Genomic DNA, 26213 nt, shown 5'->3' with positions numbered 1-26213 from the left:
TCTGGCCGGAATTAGCCTAACCGTTTTCCACGCCTAAATCGCCCTGGAGTATTCGTGTCTCTGTTTACAATTATTATTATTATTATTATTATTATTATTATTATTATTATTATTATTATTATTATTATTATTATTATTATTATTATTATTATTATTATTATTATTATTATATATAATAAAGTATTTAATTTTTTTTATTTTTTTAGAAATTAAAAAGACTTTTTTGTGTCGATGGTCTCTCGATTATACTCCAAAAAGTGGACAGGACGATTTTACCCTCACATGCAAGTCACATGACAAGGGTTAACGGACTTTTTTAACGAAAAGTTGACGGAGGGACACTGTATCTTTAAATGTGATAATAGAGGGATGCTGTAAGCAGAAAAAAAACGAAGGGACGCTGTCCACTTTTTGGAGTATAAGCGAGGGACCAACGGCAAAAAAAGTCGTTGAAATTAGAATAAATTACTTGCATAAACTAACTAATATAGCAACATACGTGGGCGGTGGACATCCAACTCATGATATGTATACACGATATATAATATATCACGTAAAGCTATTTCTATTTGAGACGCATATAAGCATCAATCAATCATGCCTTCCGATGCTTCCTCTCCTACTCCTCTTCTGTTGGCTGTTGCGCACACAGTTGGTTCCAGCCAAGACCTTGTGACTGAAATCCTACAAAGATTACCGGTAAGATCCTTGATTCTGTTTAAGTCTGTTTCTAAACATTGGCGCTCTCTAATTACAAACCACCCTTGTTTCAAAAACCCTAATAAGCCACCAGATCCTCCTTCCGGTTTGTTTCTCCCAATCTTGTTCGGATATGTATTTGTCCCATTCGACATCTATAATCGGCTGGTTAAGTTCCATCGTCGCACAATCCTCCGCAAGATTGATCCGGTTCCGGATATATATTTTACAAGTTCTAGTAGTAATGGTTTGATGCTTTGTGGTAGCATTATAGTTACCGGTGATAAACTAGTTATTGACAAGGATTATGTATACAAATCCCGTGGTCGCAAAATCCTCCACAACATTGATCCTGATATAAAATTTAAACATTCTTGTAATGGTTTGATGCTTTTTGGTAACGTTATGTGGACTAATGATAAACTAGTTACTGATAAGAATTATGTGTTTAATCCTACCATCAACCAATTCATTAGGCTTCCCGTCCCCAGTAATGTAAATAATGTTTTAGGTATGAACATTGCTTTTGATCCTTTTAAATCACCCCATTACAAGGTCATATATGTTTATGATGATTTTGATTACGGATCAGGGACCTATAATTATCAGATAGAGGTGTATTCCTCAAATACTCGCACTTGCAAGCCTTTATATAATCTTACCATCGATAGATTCTCCTCGGATATGAACTTTAGTGCAGGTGTTTATTGGAATAATGCCATTCATTGGATTGACGGGACTGGCTTTATTGTGTATTTTGATTTGGATAAAGATACAAGTTATGAAATAAAAACCCCTTTTGCTCATCGTGATTTGGATTGCAAGAACTATATATGTTATATATGTGAGTCTCGGGATCAGTTTCTTCTTGTTGAAATTTATCATCCTCACATTACAAAGTTCAAAATATTTGAGTTGAAAAGAGATTATTCAGATTGGTTAGTCAAGTACCTTGTTGATCTTGAAGAATTTGGTGAATCATTGTTCCCTAAAACCGTAAGCCCGCCTCCTTTTTGCTCCGATGCACTTGAGTTTGATGTATTATCTCTTGTGTTGGGGATTGATGGTGATGATGAATATTTCTTGGTGGTGGAAATACCTGGAAAAATCATGAGGTTAAATTTGGCATCAAAGACATACCACGTGCTTCGTACTTTTGGTCCTTCTCACCGCATCAAATGCGAACCTGAATTGTATCAATGGCCGAATGTTTATCAGTTTGCCGCGTCTCTCTACAGCTTATAAAAATGTGATAATGTGGTATCCATTGCTTATAGTTTTTTGTTATCTTCAGGCTTCAATTCATAACCATATTGCTAATTCCTTTCATTGTTGGATGAACACGAACGTTGGGTACCTATTGTATGCTTAAACTTTCTCATCGTTTAATGGAGTCTTTTTAAATTATCTAATTGATGTTTTTTCATTTTTCTTTCTGATATTATATAGTTTTTTCAATATATACTTAATTAAATAGTTAAATGGACTGTTTGCGTTAATAGAATCTCAAAAATTATTACTTTAAAAACTAGAGAAAAAATTTGTAAGAAGGAGTTAAAACATCTCGAGAGGATAATGAATTAATGATCATCGAATTCAAATGAAAATCTAAAGATCTGAGCACAAAAACAAGGGTTAAGTTGCTAGTTAATAGCTTTGTTACATTTGTAATACTTTGCATGCAGATTTTTTTTTTTAAATAGTAATTTTTGTTAAGATTTTTCAGAAATAGAAAAAGTAAATTTTTTTTGACAAAATGGGTAAAACCGAAGTTTGAAATTTCGGATTTGCCAAAACCGAAGTTTCAAACTTCGGTTTTTTTTTTTTTTTTTTTTTTTTTTTTTTTTTTTTTTTTTTTTAACTCTATGCCTTTATACTTGATGGCTAAAAAAAAGTAATGACATCCAACTGAAAACACTCGACTTTTAGATAATGTCATAATATATGCTCCACTAGAAGTTCTACTCACATTAAATATAAAGAAGACTTAAATATGAGGGCTTAAATATGAGATACGCGGATATGATCAATACCAAACAAATCTCAGCATAGATGCGAATAAAATTATATATATTTCGCGGGATGCGTGAAGCGGAGAAGCATGGATAGCATTTCATGAATACACCCGAAGACAAATGACGTGATTTTTTTTTAAATAGTAATTTTTGTTATGATGTTTTTCAAAAATAGAAAAAGTAAATCATCACACATTAATTATATAGACATAGGGAAAAAAAAAGAAAAAAAGCAAATCCGAAATTTGAAACTTCGGATTTGGCAAAACCGAAGTTTCAAACTTCGGTTTTACCATTTTTGTCACAAATTTTTTATTTTTTCTATTTTTGAAAACATCCTAACAAAAATTACTATTTAAAAAAAAAATCTTTGCATGCAGACTTTACAAAGCTTTGATACCAACATAAAGTACCACCTAACTATTAGTTGACTGATAAAAAACCTCAGTTGGTTGTGGGCATATAGGTGCAGGTTCAAATCATGGGGGAGTTTCTCCAAGGTTTTGCCTCTGATATCCTTCACTTTGTGCGAGCCAAGCAGTTAACCTAAAGCATTCCGGGTACGCTTTGCGTGATAGATGCGGGAGTTTTCTTCCTAACGGGTGTGTGAGCGACCAATGAGAGGATTCAATGCCAAAATTGACGTTCTAAAAAAATACCAACATAGTGGAAAACCAGGGTATATGACAGTTTTAGTAATTTCTGTTATGAAGAAATATATATTTGAAATGCTAATTTATACGAGTATAATTTTAGGTACAAGCAAGACAAATAATCCTGTTTTTATTATCAAGGATAACTAGTATATATATATTGTTGTTATAATTATCTTCCATACAATCGTATGTATAGTTATTAGATATAGAGTTTCCTTGTGTAGATTATCTCCAGTATCCCTATATATTGTACCATCATCCTATTAATCAAATACGGTTTACATGACCTTTTATATGGTATCTAGGGTGTGTTTGGCGCGTAGCTTATTGAAGCTTATGGAAAGTTATGGGAGCTTGTGCTTATGATTTTAATAAGCTTCAAGTCATAAGCTTTATTTGGTAGACAAAAAAAGTAGAGCTTATGAAAATCATAAGCTCTGAAAAAAGAAGCTACTTGTAGTAGCTTATGAACTGAAAAATAAGCTCCAGCTAGTTTACCAAACATTTATAAAAAATAATAAGCTCCAGCTTCAAAAATAAGCTCCAGCTCCAACTATTGCTCATAAGCTCCAGGTCCAGCTATAAGCTCCAGCTACTTCGTCCAAACACACCAGAGCTGATCTTTTACCCTAATCGTCATCTTCACACAAACCCTAAAACCATTATTCGGTTGTTTACTTGGGACTTATAATCTGAGCTCAATTGTATCATGGGATTATTTGGTCATCCAGCATATAGCACTTGCCCTCCGTATAGCTCATATATTACCCAGAGACAGTTTCTTTCATATCCTTGCCTTATATTTTTAACACTTCCACAACAAATCAGACTAAAATTCCCAAATAAGAGCTCCGAATGTTGCTCAGAAAACGGACACACTCAGGAAAAAATTAAAAGCAATCGATTTAAAAGTCGAAAAACATTTTACACAACAGAGACGCAAAAAGGAAATGCTTGTATTAAAACCCAGATGTTGCTCCAGCTCCGAGCCTCTGATGTCGGATTCTTGAAAACAACGTTTGCAATTGGCTGTCAATGTTTGGCCGGAATCTTAATCGAACTCCACCGAGATATAACAAAGTGAACCATCATTGCTTGACGATCTTCAACAACAAAGCGAAATGGCGTCAATCTTGAGACATTTAGCTTTGAAGGGGAAACTGAACTAAAGTCAAACTACACCACAAAACCTGAGAACATGCAGATCTGTACTGTTGAAATTCACAACAAAGCCAAAAGGATTATAATTATAAAAGAAACTATAATAGCACAAATAAGTGTTACATACATCATTCTAGTAACATGTATATATGTATATTATGTGCTTTCATAGAATCATAGCACAATTAATATTCCATTTTTCACTTCTCATTCTCAGACTTCATTAAATGCATATTAATCTACAATTGCGTAGGTGTCATCAATAGTATAAACAAGTGATTGGAGGTGCGAGCTTCGCAGCGGATAACGAATGGAGTATAACTTTGTAATGTACATGTCAATTAAATTAAGATACAATATACAAATTGGAGTCAAATGGAAATAAGCAAACTCTAGAGTTCAATATAACTAAATGCCATAAGTATACAAACAATGCTGAGCAGGGGGCAATTAGAACCCAAAATAACAATGACCAAAAGCAGCAGGTCAATTACTAAATTTGATTGGCATATACAACCTTTTAAATCACAATTTATATAGGATTAAAGTCAATAGGAATACCAACAAAATTAAGAACAAATGAGCAACAGGAATAGCCGCATTGCATACCATTCAAATAGTTACATTACAAATTACAAATATAATAATATTGAAATGTAAATGATTAAGTAAACTGATAAATAAATATAAAGTACCTTGGGATACAGTTGGAACACGTGAAGCACCGACTGATTCTGAGAACACTTGGTATTTGCATAACACGGGATATGGCAAATGATGAACTATGGTCAACTACACACACAAATACATAAGCAATTAGAGAGTAAATATAAAATATTTAATAGCAAAAGAAAAAGTAACTAATGATAATAACAATTGAAACATAGCTCTCAAAGACTAATATGTCTTAAGTTGCTCTGTTAACAACAGCCTGGTATGATGAAGATGTAGCTGAAACATACACACCATATATATCAAAAATGAGAACATTTAGCAAACCAATTAATTGCCACCTTGTGTACTGACCATATCGCAATACGATAATCGAACATTGGAATCAATGAAGATAGAGAAGAGTTGATGCGAATCTAATGACCGGACACAAAATAATCGACAATTGCAATCGAAGTACGCCAAGGTTTAAGAAAACCCAAAAACACGGTTGTAGCCTTTATTCAGTAATAATCAAAAAGACGATCCTTTATATAACAGGACTAATCACAACTAGAAAGGAAATAAATTAATGAATCAGATCCTTATTTGCAATAACAAAATACTAACTAGACATAAACCATTCTGGAATCTTCTTGGCTTGTTCTCCAAGACTTCAATTCCCCTGGTCAGCAAATAGCTCAATCATTCGGCCCAAACTGAACTCTTCGGAAACAGCCCAAAAAATCTGCCATCGTTATCGGGCCTGGCCAAACCGTACCTGCATCATTCCCTCCCCCTTCAGAAAGACTCATCCTCGAGTCGAAACCATCGTCTTTTGCAGCAACATATGAGAAAGATCACCCACATTAAAAGTCGCAGACACATTATAATGACCCGATAGCTCGATCTTATAAGTGTTATCATTAATACGTTCCAAAACCCAGAAAGGACCATCGGCCCGGGGCTTTAATTTACCGAAGCGTCCAGCAGGAAAATGCTCTTTCCGAAGGTGAATCCACACAAGATCACCCACATTATACACGACCCGTTCACAGTGTTTATCCACCCGCACCTTGTACACATTATTCTGCTTAAAGATGCGGTTATGAACTTGTTTATGCAGCTCCTGAATGTGTTCAACATGTTCTCGACCACCATTCTGCTCATTATCTGGAACAGGCTGAGGTAAAAGATCCAGTGGTGGTGTTAGAAGGTTCGCACCATAAACAACTTCAAAGGGGCTCTTAAAGTCGCAACAGTCTTGGATCAATAATAACCCCAAAGGAATGGCATCGGGTAACACCTCCTCCAGTTCACGTAATAAAGGACCTCAACTGGGATCTTTGTGACCTCTTTATTTTCCTCTTCTACTACCATCTCACTAGAAATAACGTTCTCATAAATGTCACCGTCGATAATTAAGTTACATAACTTGTCATGAGAAGCCACATTGGTGCAAAAAATGTTGTTACGAAGCCACGAATTCTCATTAGTCGAAGCAGCGATAGTTGTTTATAGAGATCGCCTAACGACTAATGTTCACCCTTGTCCGGGTATACAACTTCAGTCTCACCTTCTGGTCGATCATTAGCTTCATCATGTTCACCATCAGTGTTGGTGCTGAAATTTCCTCATGAATCGTAATTGTTCTTTGGTTCGGGCAATCACGCCAATAGTGCCTGAAGCCTTGACACTTGAAACAACATATCGTATGTGCACTGGTCCCTATGCAGGTGGTATAATGGGCTGTTCCACCTTGCTTTTCTCAGATGTAATTGGTGACGATTTAGGCATGGGAGAGAATTGGTTAACCACAACCTTGCTCTTTCCTTAACTTTGTTGCTTTTCAACTTTTAGTGCCAATCCGCATACATCCATGTAAGTCCAGTAAGGTTGAAAGTGAACAACATAGGCAATCTCTGGTTTCAAAACCCCCAAGAAACGAGCAATTGTTTATTCTTCTTCCTCTTGAACGTCAAAACGCATTCGCAACCGATCGAATCCATTGATTATTTCTTCCGCACTTTGATTATGTTGTCGTAAATTATGATATTCCAAGAAGGCTTCGTGGCGAAAAAATTTTGGTAAGAATTTTCACGCAAAAGCTTCTTCACCTTCCCCGTGTCACAATTTTGGATTTTCGAGCCTATTCTTTATCACATGTTCCCACCACAAAGAAACATGCTTTCGTAACTTGATGGACAAGAGCTTGACTTTGAGGTGTTCAGAGATGTCTTTAATGTCGAAAATTCGTTCAACTGTACGTATCCAATCTAAGAAATCGTCTGGATGCATTTGTCCCGTAGACACCTGGATTTCAATTTTCATTCCCAGGTTGCGCAAGGGATCCACCTTTTGTCTTTGATGATGACCCCCTGGAGTACGAGCAAAGGGATTCGTCTCTCCCCGACGATCAGGGTTCGTTCTGAATCAATGTACTCATATTCTAGATTGCGGTTCAACTCCAACTCTTCGATTCTTCGAGTTGGTCTTTCAATCTCTGCATCTCTTGAATCATAGTTGCTGCCTCGGTGGGCGTATCTGCTAGGATTTCAACCACGATAATAGTATTCGGCCATCCCTGAACTCTCAGATACCAACTAATGCGGATCTAATGACCAAACACATAATAATCGACAATTGCAATCGAATTACGCCATTGTTTAAGAAAACCCAAAAACACGGTTGTAGCCTTTATTCAATAATAATCAGAAAGATAAAAAACTCTCTAAAAAATAAAGTTGAGGTCCTTTATATAATACGACTAATCACAGCTAGAAAGGAAATAAATTAATGGATCAAATCATTATCTAAAATAACAAAATACTAACTAGAAATTAACCATTCTGGAACATTCTTGGCTTGTTCTCCAAGACTTCAATTCCCTGGTCATTAAACAGTCATTCAGCCCACATTGAACTCTTCGGCCACAACCCATATAATCTGCCATCGTTATCGGGCCTACCGTACTTGCATCAAAAGTTGGTAGGAGTCTGTATCCAGTGACACAAGTATCCTTTCTCAACGCTCTTCTTCTAGTAGAGCCTATCTCTAGGTAACCGGCAGGAACACGGAGTCCAGACCATCTACAGCAGGATCAACAGATAATGGTCATTAGTAATGGTTTTATATTCTAACCATGACAATTATATATTTTACCAATTACCATTTACTATTTACCATTTACCTAAACCATATAATCTTAATTTTTTACCACTTACTCTGACCAATAGACAATGACTTTCATATAACCTATGGCATGTATGTATATATCATATAAATACCCAATTTACAAATCCCCTCTCATTTGCACGTGAAACACCAGCATCGCTTACTTTCAATCGGAATTGGTGTGTGCTAGAAAGCAATTGAAATGTAAGAATCCTAATTATATCTAATTATCTAATTAACAGTTAATTCCAGCATTATTTAGGGTTTTCAATGTTGTTATTTAGGGTTTGAGATGTTCTACTTCTTTTGATTGAATCACCTGATTGCAGGAATGTTATTGAGAGTTCTTTTTGTTGAATGTGCATTTATTGGTAAATCATAATTGTAGTCAACTCTAGTTCGTTATTTAGGGTTATTTATAGTTTTCAATTTTGCTATTTAGGGTATATTAATTGTAGTTACTTTAGTTAGGGTTTTTAATGTTCTACTTACTTAAATTACATTGATGTTATTTAGGGGTTTTTATTGATGTGCATTTGTTGGTATATATGATATTGCTAATTGTGCAGATGTCAATTGCAAGACAGTTGCCAACAGAGCATCAAAATTCTAACTCTAATTTATAACTATTGTTGACTCTTTTGCGTTATTTAGGGTAGTTCATGGTTTTTAATGTTCTATATAGGGTATTATTTATTTATAGTTATAATTAATTCGATTTACATTTAAGTCTTTAGAGTTTTAATGTTCTGCTATTAAATGAATAAACTGATTGCATTATTGTTATTTAGGGGTTTTTTATTGAATGTGTCTTTATTGGTAATATGTGCAGATGTCACTTGGAAGACACTTGGTACACTTGGTAGAAGATAATCTAGTCTTCCACAGAGAAATGGCTGGGCTGCAATTGGAGTTCGAGAATAAGATGACTGAGATAAAAAAAGATAATTGCAGAATTCAAAACAAAATGCAAACGTCTGGGATCCAAAATAGAAGGGTTGACTACCGAACTCAATTCAATCTACAGAACAAACAAAATGAAACTTAAAACGAAGTTGGAGAAAATAGAGAAAGAGATAAAAGAAATGACAAATGAAATCGAAGAGGCTGAAGAGGTACTGAGACAATCTGAGAAGGTTAAAGAGTTAGAAAAGAAAGTCGATGAGCTGAAAATAGAGAATGAAATGCTAGCTGAAGAATTAAAACTGAGCATCAAGGGAAACATGATAAGCAATTTGAACAATCAAATTGCAGAAATGGAAGAGGAAATAACAAATCGTGCTTTCGTTTTACGTAGGAAAAAGATGCTCAACCGTAGCTTAAGTGACGAAATTGCTAGGAGAAAACAGTCGGCATGCACCAACGATGAGCAAATGGAGTAAAGGCAATGAGGTATGATGGATGAAGAAAAATTAGAATCAAGTTGTTGCTACATTTTTTACATGTCTTTAAGGATTAAAACCTTCTGATATACTTTTCTGGATTCTGTACTTACATTTAGACTACTTGTTCAATAATCTGAGTGTTCATATGATCAACAAGTGTTTCTCAAAGTTAAAAATCTTCTATATGGTCGGTCTATAGGTTTTCTCAAATCTAGGTGTAGGTGTAGCTAACAGTTAAACTGTTATTATCAGGTCTGGCGTGCAGGTTTCATGTATGATTGTTTCCCGAAAGTAAAAACTTTTGGCTTTAACTGATTGAATTTTAATAAATATATATGGCATATATATAACTGCTCGGGAAGAAGGAACATCTATTATGCTATGTAAATCGAGTTTAACATCAAGGAGATGCGAAATAACATCATACGAGTAAAAACAAACTAATCTGAAATCTGTAACGCGACATTAATTTACTTGAGATTATTGATTTCATCCAATCTGATTGTGTAACGATTTTGGAAAAAGCGAAAAGAACAAGGATAAAAAGCATAAAGTGAAAAACAAGATGACTTAGATTGTGTGTCAGAAACGTACGTCTATTATAAAATAAAACCCTAGAACCATTTAGAGCCCTTCCTTCTGGGTTTGGGCTCGAAGTTGAAATGAAACCAAATAGGCCCATATTAACATGCCAAGAGAATTTGTTTTGGCTAAAGTAATATATCTGGATTATTGAGCGGACGATGTCATATCTATATCAGTATCCATTTAATTTTTTATATCCATATTCATATTCATTTAATTTTAATTCATTCATCCATGTCCATAACAATGGATTTATTCGGGTAAACGGATGTCCATCGGATATTAATAAACATTTTTACAAATTTAGAAAGTAACTTACAAATACATACTAGATGGTATTTCCATTGTTACATAATTTTGACAACTTAGTACAATCAATCAAATTAGTATGAAAGGGTAAATATCGAAAGAAAAATCAGTACGAAATTAAAACTGAAATTACTATCGCTTACCCAAAACAATTCAGTATTCTGTTCCAGGAATTGTACAAAATTTGTATCGATATTTTCGATTTAATTTTCGTTATTTTCAAATTTTGCACGGATGGGCGCTAGCGATTTTTTTTAATACTCCGTATTAATTAAGTACATTTCCTTTTAAGTATGTTCGAATACATGTCTCATCTAGGGATGTTCATCGGTTCGATTTTCGGTTTATTAGGTGTATTCGGTTTTGATTTTTTTGGGAGAAAACCAAAAACCAAACCGAAAACCGAATTCAAAATGAAAACCGAACCGAAACCGAAAACCGAATTCAAATTCGGTTTGGTTTCGGTTAAAACCGGACATCATGAAACAATTCAAAATCATGGTAATTTAATTGTAGCATTACCAATGTCTCAGTGATTTACAACCTAAAACAATGACATACTATTAAATTATCAAAAATTCGATTATTTATTAATATTTACAGCTTAATTGTGACGTTTACTCATTCCGTTATTAAGAAGACGAATATAATAATTTGAGTAAAATAAATATAACTTAGGTCACCTATCATCTTATGAGTGAGAACCTATCTAAACGATTGGATATAACGACATTAAAACATAAATATACAACTTATATATTAAAGTTTTTGAATTCAGTTTTGAATTCGGTTTTCAGTTTAACCGATTTCAGAATTTTCAAAACCGAAAACCGAATCCAAATTCGATTTCAGTTTTACTCAATCCGAAAATCGTATTTCAAATTCGATTTCCTTTTTTTTCGATTTGATTTTAGCGTTAAACGGTTTCAACCAAAATAATGATCACCCCTAGTCTCATTCTATTTTAAAATAGCACATTCATAAACTAGAAGGGTTCAATTGTAAATTTTGTGATATTTTCTGTATCACACCATCACCCACGAAAGATCCAAAATCGCTACAAAAACCAGATAACCCTAACGATCACCGCCACCATCGCAACAATCGAATTCGCAACCATAGATTCCGATCGCAAGAGAAAGGATCCTACAGATCCGGCTGTTGCTACCGGTGACCATAGAAGTAAAACGAAACACCATCACAGCCACAAGAAGTCAAAAATGTCATCTTCATCGTCTGATAAAGTTAGGGCTTCACATATACTAATTAAACACCAAGGATCTCGACGTAAGGCTTCGTGGAAGGATCCAGAAGGTCGTACTATTGGCAATACTACCAGAGACGCTGCTGTTTCTCAGATCAAGGCGCTTCGAGACGACATCGTTTCAGGAAAATCGAAATTTGAAGATGTTGCGTCTCGTTACTCCGATTGTAGTTCTGCTAAACGCGGTGGTGATCTAGGTTTGTTTTGACCTTGAAGTTTTTTAAGCTTTTGTTACTTGTTAGATATTTGTTATATGGAGCATGATTTCGTGAAATTTAATTGTTTATAAATGTTTAGATATAGTTATGCTTACAATAACTCTACCTGAGCTTCAAATTGAATAATTGGTCAAGAAACTTGACTGTTGCACCTACAAAGCCTATTAGAATAGATCAAGTAAAGCCAATCTAGATTTTGTGATTCAGTCTTTCGGGCTTAATGCGCAGTAACAAGTTAAAGTATCTGTTAGTGGAAGTATAGTAAAGAATCAAAGATACTTGTTGGTAAGTGACTAAGGCTCCGTTTGGCTCATGGAATCCAATGAGATTCCGGCGGAATTGGAAGTGAATTTAGACACACGTCCTGTCGCGTCGTGTCTAAATTCAATTCCAATTCGGCCGGAATCCCATTGGATTCCGTGAGCCAAACGGGGCCTAAGTTCTCCAGAATGAGCTTCAGAAGAGTGTTAGGGTGTTGTGGTTTCTGTTTTAAATGGTCATGATTTAAAATGTAAGTGCTTGTCGTATCTGAAGCTACCAGGTTCTCGATCTAATATTCTAAGTTCTAAACTTCAAATACCAGTGTTTCAATTTTATGTTTGCGTACTTAAGGCACTAGGATTAGCGCCTGAAATTGACTCTGTGATAGTACGACAGCAGGCGCCCTCAAGGTACCTAGGCTTCAGATGGATTTATACATATAAATGCTAGACTAATTATTTATTGTTAGTAGTATGGCGAAGTGACTAACAGTTTTCTACAGGTTGGTTATATTGTTAATGATTCAAATTAAAAAATTACTCTATTTGATCATATGAGTAAATCATAGCGGAATGCATCAAAAAGGAAAGTAATTTTCTGCCAATTAGGCAGATTAGATTGGTTAATCAGTGAGAAGATAATTGATGGGACTGCTGAAATAAACTTGGTTTAGGCAGAACCTGATAGAACTACTTGTGATACTGATATTTTATAGGTTCATATGGTCAATCTTGTTGTAACTGATTGGTTTAATATTCAAATAACAATCTTAATCATGGGCCCTTGGTCGTGATTAATTATGGTATGGTTTTAATGAAAGTTCTATTATCATCACTATTGTAAAGAAAAGACGACCCAGTTTTTGTTTGCCTCTTTGAACCTTCTGTTGTTTAACTAGTAAAGTAATTCTAGGTATTGATTGACGAGTGATTCAAATAACATAGTTGAAATATAAGTTACGGCATTACATTAATGCAGGTTCATTTGGAAGGAAGCAGATGCAAAAGCCGTTTGAGGATGCAACATATGCATTGAAAGTTGGGGAGATAAGTGACATTATTGATACCGATAGTGGAGTTCACATTATTAAGAGAACAGGTTGATTATGTTGATCTGCATTATATGTGGTAAGGACTCTTATTGCTATTGCTCATTGATAATGAATTCTGTTGTAACTCGAGATGGGTTATTCCACGTTGTATTGTTTTGTCTAGAAAATGAAAAACATTAATTTTAGTTTTAATTTTATGAGATTGACCAATTGACCAATATGTGCATGTCAGTCTCTGTAACGTGTTACATTGATGGCATATTTTTATTTTTGTTTGAATTCTGGTGTTACATTGATGGCATATTTTTATTTTTGTCTTCTATTTTTAAATGGCAATCACAGATGTAACTTCGGATAAGTGAATCCTCAAAGTTCAGTTGATTCACAAATGTTGAATTGAAACTCATATAGAAGTGTTAAAACAGTGAAAACAATTGATTCAAATGCTTATCATTTGCACAGATGGTTATCAAAATGATAATTGTGGCCTATTCTCGCATATCTGGTTCGGTTCTTGAAAAAAAGTTCTTAAAAGTGAAAAACAACTAGTAATATTTTGTTTAAGCTCTGAAATTTATGGAATCACAATGTCTTGTTAATAAACACATCATAGAGTTTATGGTTAACTGACTGATAATTTTACCTCTACAAAATCAATAGTTGGTCAATAAGTTATTTCTTTTCTTCAACAAATAGGTTTTGCAAGTTAGTCCTGAAGAATTAATTACTTGCATAAATGTTATAAAAACGGTGTTTAAAAGGTTATTCTCATAAATAAAAAAGCCCGGTTCAAGTATTTTGTATGATCATTTTTTTCTAGACTAACTTTAAAAATGGTTTTGAAATGTACTACTACTATGGTATATGAACCGTGCATTGACTGGGCAACAAAATTTTGAGAATCATGCAATGAGTAAAAACGATCTACACGTATAGGTGTACAATTGTACTTATTTACATGTACTATGTATATTTAATTATTTATACTCTATATACATAACTTGCAACGTTGTGTGACTTACCCAAATTTTTCTGTTTCAGGGGTTGAAATCTAGTTTACTGTGGCCAAAAGCATAAAGAAAGGTCATTAGACCTCGTGGACGAAATGTAATAACAGATTATTTGCTATTGACAATCTGATATTTAATTTTTTTTACGAATACTCGCGTTTGGATTATTTGTTTTGGATGTTTTGTTTGAATGAAATAGGATTGTAAAAGAACACGTAATTGCTTGAATGTTTTGCTTACATGAAAATTAAAAGTTGAACCCACAAACGATCAATGGTTTTCTTTGAAGTAAACCTGTAAGGGACAGTTACTGGGCTTCTAATAAACGCATTGAGCCATCAAATAATAAACACATTGAATACATATGTAACTAAATAATCCATTTTGCACATTGTTCCATCGAATTGTTTTACTATCCAACTAGTCTGTATAAAGTTTCGGCTTTTTTTTTCTTTTCAAAAAAGAGTGAATTTGCCCTCCTTTATATGCAACACGCAAGAGCCATCTTGTACTTGCGTAAACTAGATGGTAACTAGTAGCTAGTAGCATATAAACAACTAATATTTTTAAGACTAACTCATACACCTAACACGATTATATAAATGCTTATTATGAAGTTTGAACCCTCAACAGTTTTTTTTTTTTAAAGAACTCTTCGCATACCATTAGACTATAAACTCTTTTTTTTTTAAAAAAACAACTAGTATAACAGATTTAAGTGTATGTATTTGATGATTTATTAGATTGAATATAATCACGTACCATATGTAAATTAATGTATAATAATATATGGAGCAAAGGTGTTTTTGTTTATCTCTTTATTGAATAGTTCAACGCTGAATGTTGAACTATCAACATTCAGCGCGTTTGTTTATTACCTCTGAATGACATATGATGCTGAATGATTCAACATTCAGTGTTGAACTATTTAGAGTTGAAACCATTTCTTAACCATTAAGCACCAAAATTTTCTGAAATATCCTCTTCAAATACTATCTATAACACTTAACAAACACGTATATTGAATTTTCTATTCATGTAACAAGTTAATAAAATAATTTTACCCAATTCATATCGCTTATTCAAAATGATTATCAAACAACTTATTTTCATTAAGAACCATGTTTATTCAGAGACTTTGAATCATTCTGTTTATGAATCATTCAGTTTTACCAAATAAATGCACCCTAAATTAAATAAATCATTCTTTTTTTTTTTTTACAATTTGTTCAATCGGTCCTCTTGGCGTTTCAAAAGTATTTGAATTATTCAAGTTTTCAAAATTTGTTCACCAATAGTCCATTTTGAGTTCCGAGAAGCGTAACATACTTTTTGATTATTAGGCGGGTTGTTACACGAAGAGTCCTACGACGTGGGACGTGGGTGCTGAGTTGTAAACAAACCCACGCCCATTATATAGGTAATGGTGCATGACTTAAAGGTGTGGCCAGGGCATGCGTTGTAAACCATAAAAGACGCAACGATTGTGGTCTCTTTGATTTTTTTTTTTTTTAAAGTCAAACTCACACACACCATTAACACGAATATTTACAATCACGAATATGTCCCAAGTGAGACTTGAACCCTCAACCTCTTGATTGGAGGACCACCACGATACCGCTGGGCCAAATGCCCTTTGGTTTGTGGTCTCTTTGATTGGTCCAATTATATATATATATATATATTTTTTAGCTGTTTTTTTATAAAATTAATTTTATTCCTTTTTATTAAACTTAATCATATGTTACCACGTCATCATAACATTCTCAATCAACACTCAAACTCACACACCATAACTTCACATTTTCAACCCACACCGCACATTATCAAAAACAAACACACACCACCAAGCGTAACGAATAATCTTATGACCGTCGATAAAAAATGAAAAATACAACAATGATTTTAAATTTTAAATATTTTTTAAAAGGTAAACATATACACCTGTTACGCGAATATTTACAATAATCTACGGAATATATGTTCACAACAGGACTTGAACTTTTTAGTTGCAAGGGTCATCACGATACCGCCAGACGAATGACCCTTTGATCAGATTTTAAATAATATAATATGCTCTAACATATTTAAAAAAAGGTATCGTTAACCCTTCCTAGTGAGCAAACAAATTGATGAATAAATAATCTCTTATTATACGTAAAATGGATGGATTATTATTTATTAAGATTCTACTGCTTATGAAATTTACGTAAAATAAGATTATTTTACTTATATACTTACATTAAGAATTACATTATTATTATTATTATTATTATTATTATTATTATTATTATTATCTCTATATACTATTAGTCGACCGAATTTTGGTCGTTTTAGTTTTAACGAATCGTCGTTTTGAGTTTACGTTCACACTACAAACGATTCCTCAACTTCCGCTCAAATTACACGACCCTTCAACTTTACGTTTTTTTTTTTTTGGTAGAAGTGTAAATATATAATTTTATTAAAATAAAAGAAACTTACTCCACCCGAATTTATAACGGGCCCTATCTTCTCGCTCGGTGCGAGTTAAATTTTTCCGAGACCACCGTTCAACTCGAAAAAATCTCACGAACCCAACGGGACTAACTATACGTGAAATGGACATCGTTAAAAAAAATAACGGGCCCTATATTCTCGCTAGGTGCGAGTTAAATTTTTCCGAGACCACCGTTCAACTCGAAATAATTTTACGAACACAACGCGACTAACTATACGCGAAACGGACACCGTTAAAAAAAACTAAATATTTCGGGCTATATTACATCCAACAAACAACCCAACCTACTAGATATATTAGGTGCCAAACAACGTATATCCAAATTCGACCGCACGTCGAATACAATCGCAGCAACGCGCGGTCGAATTTTTTTCTAGTTATAGCTAAATAGCTAATATTCATCAGCACATCATAGATATAAACACTACAACAAATGAGCCCTTTCCAGACGACATTTTGCGACGACATGTCGTCTAGAAAGCCCTATCCCGACGACATGTCGTCGCTTATGTGTCGTTCCTAAAGCCTCGTCCGAAAAGGTTTTCCCGACGCCCGTTTTGCGTCTATCCCGACGACGGTGGGACCCACTTTGACTGACACAGTCAAAGATCAAGTGGCTCCTTTCGCGACGACTTTTTACGACGACATGTCGCCAGACATGAAAAAGTCAATTGTTGACTGATTTTGACATTTTTGGTCAAATTCACCTTTCGCGACGACCCGTTTGCGACGACATGTCGTCTGGAAAGCTTGTATTAATTTTTTTTGCAGCAGCTTCAAAACAGCTATTGTCCAGCCGAATTGGTTACACAAAATACAATTTCTGCATAGTTGTTCAAAACAAAAAACAAACCATAATATAATAAATATAAATAAATGTAAATGATAAACATTTAAAATAACATCACAAATATTAACATCATTCAAAAGATTACAAATCGTTCAAAATTCAAATATAATCCTAAACAATAACATTTGGTATAATCCTAAACAATAACATTTATTGTAGCTAATAAGTTGCATCTTTATATCATTCTATTTCTAGAATACAAACTAACAAGCCGCATCTTTATTAACTATTAGTGTAACTAATAACCAGCTTAGTCAAACTATTGTATAAACATCATTATTGTAACTGCATCTCCCTGCAACAAATGTATAAACATTAAAAACGGTCAAAACAAAGCATATCTATTATATATATATATATATATATATATATATATATATATATATATATATATATATATATATATATATATATATATATATATATATATATATATATATATATATATATATATATATATATGAACTCAAAAACATAATAATTAACAATCAAACAAAACAATAGTAGTCATTATCAAAACTGAAATTTTTACAATTGAACCAAGCATAGTAGGCGTGAAGTATAACAAATCACCATTTATAACAGTCGAAAGCCTAGCACTTCAAGATATAGTTGAATTAAAGGTGGAATTATACCTGTTCACCTAATAAATAGCTTTCAATAAAATCAACTAATTGCACATCACCGTTCTTGTTGGATACCTGCTCCAATCAAATATCAAATTTCACATAACTTAGCACAAACTCACATAAAAGATACACTAATATACAACTGTTGGTGCCATTATTTATGAATTGTTAATTTAAATTATCAAATGCACAATACTTACCTCTTTTCTATTTTCTGCTCGTTGACCAGTCTTAAAGCTGAAACCATTGGCGTTTTGAATATCAAGTCCCTTGCTTGAACTCTTACTCTGTTTTGGCCTGGATAAAAAATATAAAAGAAGTTAAAAGCACACATGAGTTCAATAAATTATATAACCGAATTTTGATAATGTTACCAACCTGTTAATACTCGAATGTACTCTAGGAAGAGGGTTTCTGGACACAGGAATCCGAGCTTTGACAGTTTTTTCAGATCGTAAATCCTTAACGGTGCTGAAAACAGAAATCACACATAACGTAAAATATTTAGCAACATGCGATAGGTCTACAAACCTACTTGTAGAGGTTACACAATATAAATAAACACCTTTTCCTCATTTGGATATCTTTTTTTTCCTTTGTAGCCGCATTGTCCTAATTAAGAAGATGTTCATTAACTATGTGGGATAGTTTTAACATAATAGCATAAAATGTTCATCTACTAAAAATGATCCATATTTAGAAGAAATCAGTTATGGGTAAAAATGACCCAAACCCGTTTTGACCCGACCCGATTGCCAGGCGTAGAAACAATTAACCAAAGTCAAATAGATGTAGCTTGGGAGAAAAGGTTGTACGGGGTCCGGAGTTGGTACTATTGTCGTTAGTTTTAAGTGTTTGACAAGAAACAAATATATCATTGGCTTCTGACGTTCATTCAATTCGGTGTCAATATGGGTCGCCCCGATACTTTGTTCAGTTTGTTCCACTAAAGTTTCGGTTTCACTTTTATGTGTTTCAGCGTAAATCCTTAACGGTGCTGAAAAACAGAAAACGCGCATAACGTAAAATATTTAGCAACGTGTGGTAGGCCTATAAACTTACGTGTAGAGCTTACACAACATAAATAATTACCTTTTCCTCACTTGGATCTCTTTTTCCTTTGTAGCCGCATTGTCATAATTAAATACATGTTCATTAACTTTGTGAGATAGTTCTAACATAATAGTGCAAAATGCATGTGTGCAAGTAAACTTAATATACAATGCATCAATAATATGATAAAAAAAACCATTTCTGATACGTGATAAATCACCATGTAATCAATAATAATATTAATAATCATTTAATATTTAATATTCAGCATAATAACAAAGGTAATATAGTTGTATATCAAGATTCAAGATATAGTTGATATTCACCTCTGCTTTAGAAGTTTTTATCCCCGTACAAGCTAATGGAATAGCAGGTCGAGGTAGTTTCTTTTCGATTTTCTTTACATGTAAGTTTTTTGTTTCACTTGTTCTAGGCTTCATCGAGCCTTTCAATGCGTCATTTGAAACATGGTTTTGGAACCAACCAATATTGGTTTGAGTCTTCGTTGTTACCACAGAATACAAAAAAGAAAATATCTTCCTTACGTTACAAGTACATACAATCAAACACTAGAATTTATTTTCTATTTAAGGCAGATCTTTCATGAATTGTATCTATTAAAAATGATACATATATAGAAGAAATCAATTTGCAGGTATTATTTCAATTCACAGAGGTGAGAAATTACTTGATGTTAGCAGAAGCTTTACGAATTGCTAACATGATGATAATTACTTAATTGAATGTTCATATGACAACTACCAATATTTTAACAAATACTAACTAATAATCTTTTAACAAATTAACTAACGATCTTTTAACAAATTAACTAAACACAAACCCTAACTTCATAAATCTAACAATTAAACACCAACCCTAACTTTAATCTTTGATAAATTAACTAAATAAAAACCTAGCATCATAAATAAATCTAACAATTAAACACAAACCTTAACTTTAATCTTTAATAAATTACCTACATACAAACCCTAACTTCATAAATCATCACAAAATCGCAAGAAACGAGTTAAAGCATACGGATTAAAACCTTAAATCAAAAAAAAAACAAAAATCAGGTTGAGCAACAATATCTCGAAAATAAAAAAGGAAAAGAAAAGAAAGAGATAGATAAATCATACCTTGGAGCGGGTTTTAGGAGAAATTGGTGGGGAAAGCTAAAACAATGAAGAAACCTTCCAATTCTGTTGAAAATCGTCGGTGTGCTTGAGAGGAATTTTGTGGGTTTTAGTTTCTAAAAAGTGAAGTAGCAGAAGGCAGGGAAGGGGATTTGATCCCAGTACTTTTCCCGACGACCCTTTCCCGACGACACGTCGTCTGGATCGGAAATTTAATAAATTGAATTTCGTTGACCGGGCATATGGAGGGAAACGAAAATTACCTGGAGGGAAACGAAAATTTATTGTACCTTCTATCCAGACGACATGTCGTCGGGATAGGTCGGTCAACAAAAAACTACGAACAGTCTGACAAAGAAGTGAATTTTTTGTCGTTTTGCGGTATTAATCCCGACGACACATGTCGTCGGGAAAAGTGTCGTCGGGAATGTTCACTTTTCTTGTAGTGAAAATAAAAACCCTAATTAACTAAAGTTAAAAACATAGTCTAAGATACAATTTATAAGTCTAGCTAATGTTTGTGTATCTTTTATTTGATATTAAGTTATGAAATCTTACATATACTGAGAATGTGGAGTATGGAAGGGAAGATAATACCCTTGGATTATTGAAGCACTAAAAAAATTTGATATCATATACGAATATACGATGAGTGGAATTAAAAGAATGTATAAATATGTTGCAGTGTGTAATCTGTTAATGTTGCATACTTGCATCATGCAACGACAGCAACGTAGAAATAAATGGGTTTGTGAATGTAATTTTAGTACTGCAACTACAACTTTCACCTACTGTAAGCGCTCTATTACAAGTAAATTGAAATATCCGCTTAGTAATATTTATAGTAATACAATCAATAAAGACTGATAATGAATTAAATATTAAATAATAATTTATATTAATGTCATTAAAACATTAACATTAACATAAACATATATACTAAAACAACTATTGTTCACTATTTATAATAGAATTTTTCTAATGACAACCCTTAGGGCTGTCATTAAGAATTAAAAGTATGCATAACATGTGGTACAATGTGACGGTTGTGGGAAGTTATTTGCAGGAAGTGGGTTGACTATTTTAAATTTACAAGCATCTTAAAGCATGTCTAAACCTCTTAATGACAGCCCTTAGGGTTGTCATTAGAAAAATTCTTTATAATATCTTTATTAAAAAATGTTACGTTTAGTAGTTAAATAATAACCGGTGCTCGCAGTATTAAAACAAGTGTTAATGGCCGGTTGCTACTTTGCCCATGCATAGATCCTAGGAGACCAAAATTCAATTATTATTTTTCCCTTTATTTTCTTGGTGATATTATGATGATATATCAGCCATTTCTTTTCCTATTTTCATTTATTATTATCTGTTATAAAAGTTAAATTGGATGTTAATTTTATTATTGTTATAGATATTGTATAGTAGATTTTTTGAGTATAAATATGTGTGTTATGAGTTTATAAAACACACACTAAATATATTCTCTCATATTCTCTCATATTCTCTCTATATACTTATTAGTCTACAATCAAGAACTAGGCCACTAAAGGTAGTTATAAGCCTACTGAATTATAACACGTTATCAGCACGAAGTGCTCCGTATAATCAAGGTTTATCTAAGCAAGCACACGTCACTAATCAAGGTAAGAAATTATCTAACTTTTATTAACTTCACTAACATTTATATTTATGTTATTTAAGTTATATATGGTCGGTAATACCGCCTGAATTATATTTCTGTAATCTAACTTTTATTAACTTCACTAACATTTATATTTATGTTATTTAAGTTATATATGGTCGGTTATACCGCCTGAATTATATTTCTGTAATCTAACTTTTATTAACTTCACTAACATTTATATTTATGTTATTTAAGTTATATATGGTCGGTTATACCGCCTGAATTATATTTTCTGTAATCTAACTTTTATTAACTTCACTAACATTTATATTTATGTTATTTAAGTTATATATGGTCGGTTATACCGCCTGAATTATATTTTCTGTAATCTAACTCTTATTAACTTCACTAACATTTATATTTATGTTAATAAGACCTCATGATTGTGCGCAACACGTCATTTGACAACACGGTACTTTATGTACGCAACACGTCATTTGACAACACGGTACCATGGGTCGAGATTAATTCCGATCAATACGAATACGATGGGGTCTTTATATGTTATCTAACATTTATGATTACTTATGCAATTAATCATTATTTATTTCATGCATACTAATGTTTATTCTTAAATTTATAATCTTAAAAGTTAAAATAAGAAAAAGTAGTTTGTATTTTTATTAAAAGTAAATCTTAAAAGTTAAAATAAGAAAAAGTAGTTGTATTTTTATTAAAAGTAAATCTTAAAAGTTAAAATAAGAAAAAAGTAGTTTGTATTTTTATTAAAAGTAAATCTTAAAAGTTAAAATAAGAAAAAGTAGTTTGTATTTTTATTAAAAGTAAATCTTAAAAGTTAAAATAAGAAAAAGTAGTTTGTATTTTTATTAAAAGTAAATCTTAAAAGTTAAAATAAGAAAAATATATTATAATAATATATATTATAACTTAATATATATTATAATAATATTATTAATAATATAATATGAACCTATATTCTATCCTTCCCTTATGGTTTTATTATTTGTAATCATACCATTATTCTGTTGTTTGCTACTTATGAATTTAAAATGATTCTAATTTTATTTTATTATTTGTCTATGAATAGAAGTTGATTATGATTATGATTTATGTTGTTCATCTTTTTTATAATAGAAAATGTTAAATTTGAAAAGGCTTAAATTTGCTCCTTTAGAATCAAGTGGGAACAACTACTTAACATGGGTTATGAATGTAGAAAAACATCTCGAATCAATCGGTATTTTAGAAACCCTGAATGAAAATAACAATTGTTACGAACAAGAGAAATCAATAGCATGTATTTTTCTTAGCAAACATATTGACGAGTCCTTAGAATCTACATATTATATTATCGAAGATCCAAATGTATTATGAAAAATACTCAAAGATAGATACGATATTAATTATCAAGAAATAACGGTGATCCATGAAAGAATAAAATTGAAGATGTTAGTAGACGCTCTTATAAGAATCCTTGAGATTCTTATTAATGATCTGGTAACGTGGATCATCAGTCTAGTATTTCTTGAATACATGAACATCTTGTTTAGCTCTACAAATAAGTCCCAAAAGAAAAGAAAACGAGAGTGAATCTGTTGAAAAATCTTGATTAAATAAACCCTAAGCTACTTTGAGACTTGAATGGTTTGAATTTTCTAAGATGCCTAGCTTGTTATGTATCACTCATAAATTAATAGTTTTAGACCATAACGCATATGTTTATTAAGTGTTATCTTTTATGTACTTCAGATTGTAACTTGTTTGCATGTAATATAATTTGATTATCTTGCTGAAATATAACTCATTATTTGCTTATCTTATTTGAAGTTTTAGTATGAATCCTGCTGAAATACAACATTAATTAAATGGTAAAGACTTATGTATTGCAGATAGTGGTAACATACACAATATGATCAAATCTAAGAAATATTTCATTGATTTAAATTAAATGAAAGAATTATAAATACTATATCAGGTCTTACAAACTTGATATAAGGAACGAAAAAGGCAAAAATTCATATTATCAAATGGTACGAATTTTTTAATAAACAATGCCTTGTTTTCTCCCAAATCAAAGAGAAATTTGTTAAGTTTCTCTGATATATATCATAATGGATATGATTATCAGTCAATGATAACCGAAAATGAGAGATATCTATGTAGCACCGAAAAGTGCATATGATGAAAACACAGCGCATATGATTAAAAACGCATATGGTGAAAAGGATATATGATGAAAAGGATTAATGAAAAAGCACATACGGTGATTAATGAAAAGCACATATGGTGATTAATGAAAAACACATATGGTGATTAATGAAAAGAATATTGAGAAAGAATCACCAATGTTTCTTGAAAGAATTCAAGGTTATATATATGGACTAATTCATCCATCATGTGGACCATTTTGATATTTAATAGTTCTAATAGACGCATCTAGTGGATGGTCTCATGTTTGTGTGTTATCAAGCCATAATATGGCATTTGCAAAGTTTCTTGCACAAATTATTAAATTGAGAACACATTATTCTGATTACACCATTAAAAGGATGAAACTTGATAATGCTGGTGAGTTAACATCTCAAGCATTTAATGATTATTATATGTCTACAGGGATTGTTGTTGAACATCCAGTTGCTCATGTGCATACACAAAATTAGTTTAGCTGAATCAATAGATAAACGCTTGCAGCTAATAACTAGACAATTGGTAATGAGTACAAAACTCTCAATATTTATATGGGGACATGTAAATTTACATGATGCGATATTAATTCGCATTAAACCAAGTGCAAGTCATAAATATTCTCCATTACCCACTTAATTTTGGTCGAGAGCCAAATATTTTCCATCTTAGAACATTTAGTTGTGCGGTTTATGTTCCTATCGCACCACCACAACGCACTAAAATGGGTCCTCAAAGAAGGATGGGAATATATGTTGGATATGAAACATCTTCAATCATAAGATATATTGAACCCATGACGGGTGATATTTTTACGGCACGTTTTACTGATTGTCACTTTAATGAGATAATGTTCCCTAGATTAGGGGGAGAAATAAAAATAAAGAAAATGATGTTTCATGGTGTGAACCTCAATTAATGTATCTTGATCCTCGTACAAAAGAATGCGAGACCAAAGTTTAAAAAAAAATATAATGCATATGCAAGAACTTGCGGATAAATTGCCTGATGCATTTACAGATAAAAAAAAGAGTTACTAAATCATATATACCAGCAGCAAATGCTTTAGCTCGAATTGAAATTTCAAAAGCTGGCAATAATGTCACTTTTGAGTCTTTGCCACGCCAGAAACGTGGGAGACCAATTGGTTCAAAAGATAAAAATTCTCGAAAAAGAAAATCAGCTGATAATGAGGTAAAAGAAAGTGTTCAAGAAGAACCACAATTCAATAATCCTTCTGCAGAGGAGATTGATAATGTCAATACGAAATTTTCAATCAATTATGCACATTCAAAAATATTATGGAACCGAAATGAAATGAAAAATCTTGATGAGATATTTTCATATAATGTTGCATATGACATCATGAATAATGATGATGATTCAGAACCAAAATCTGTCATGGAATGTCAAAATAGACATGATTGGAATCATTGGAAAGGAGCAACACGAGCTGAATTTGAATCGCTCAATAAAAAAAAGTTTTCGAATGTATCATTCTCACACCTAAAGATGTGAAACCTGTGGGATATAGATGGGTTTTTGTGCGAAAGAGAAATGAGAAAAATGAAGTTACAAGGTATAAAGCTAGACTTGTAGCTCAAGGTTTTTCTCAAAGACCAGGAATTGATTATGAGGAAACTTATTCTCCTGTTATGAATGCAATTACTTTTAGATACTTAATCAGCCTGGCAGTTTCTAAAAAATTTAGAAATGCATCTCATGGATGTTATGACTGCTTATCTATATGGATCACTTGATAGTGATATATATA

General features: G+C 32.6%; 2 protein-coding genes across 2 annotated transcripts; both read left to right on the top strand.

The window, feature by feature from the left end:
* Window positions 1–597: 597 nt before the first annotated feature.
* LOC139900238 (F-box protein At5g07610-like) lies at window positions 598–1944 on the top strand. Its single transcript, XM_071883027.1, has one exon. The coding sequence runs from the start codon at window positions 598–600 to the stop codon at window positions 1942–1944; it is 1347 nt and encodes a 448-aa protein (XP_071739128.1).
* Window positions 1945–11659: 9715 nt separating this feature from the next.
* On the top strand, window positions 11660–14653 carry LOC139896560 (peptidyl-prolyl cis-trans isomerase Pin1). Its single transcript, XM_071879207.1, has 3 exons — window positions 11660–12096; window positions 13357–13505; window positions 14471–14653. The coding sequence occupies exons 1-2, from the start codon at window positions 11856–11858 to the stop codon at window positions 13479–13481; spliced, it is 366 nt and encodes a 121-aa protein (XP_071735308.1). The 5' UTR covers window positions 11660–11855; the 3' UTR covers window positions 13482–13505; window positions 14471–14653.
* Window positions 14654–26213: the final 11560 nt, after the last annotated feature.

The sequence above is a fragment of the Rutidosis leptorrhynchoides genome, chromosome 3, assembly GCF_046630445.1.
Source record: "Rutidosis leptorrhynchoides isolate AG116_Rl617_1_P2 chromosome 3, CSIRO_AGI_Rlap_v1, whole genome shotgun sequence".
NCBI lineage: Eukaryota > Viridiplantae > Streptophyta > Magnoliopsida > Asterales > Asteraceae > Rutidosis > Rutidosis leptorrhynchoides.
The sequence above is the reverse complement of the archived record's forward strand: the minus strand, read 5'-3'. Positions and strand labels throughout refer to the sequence as shown.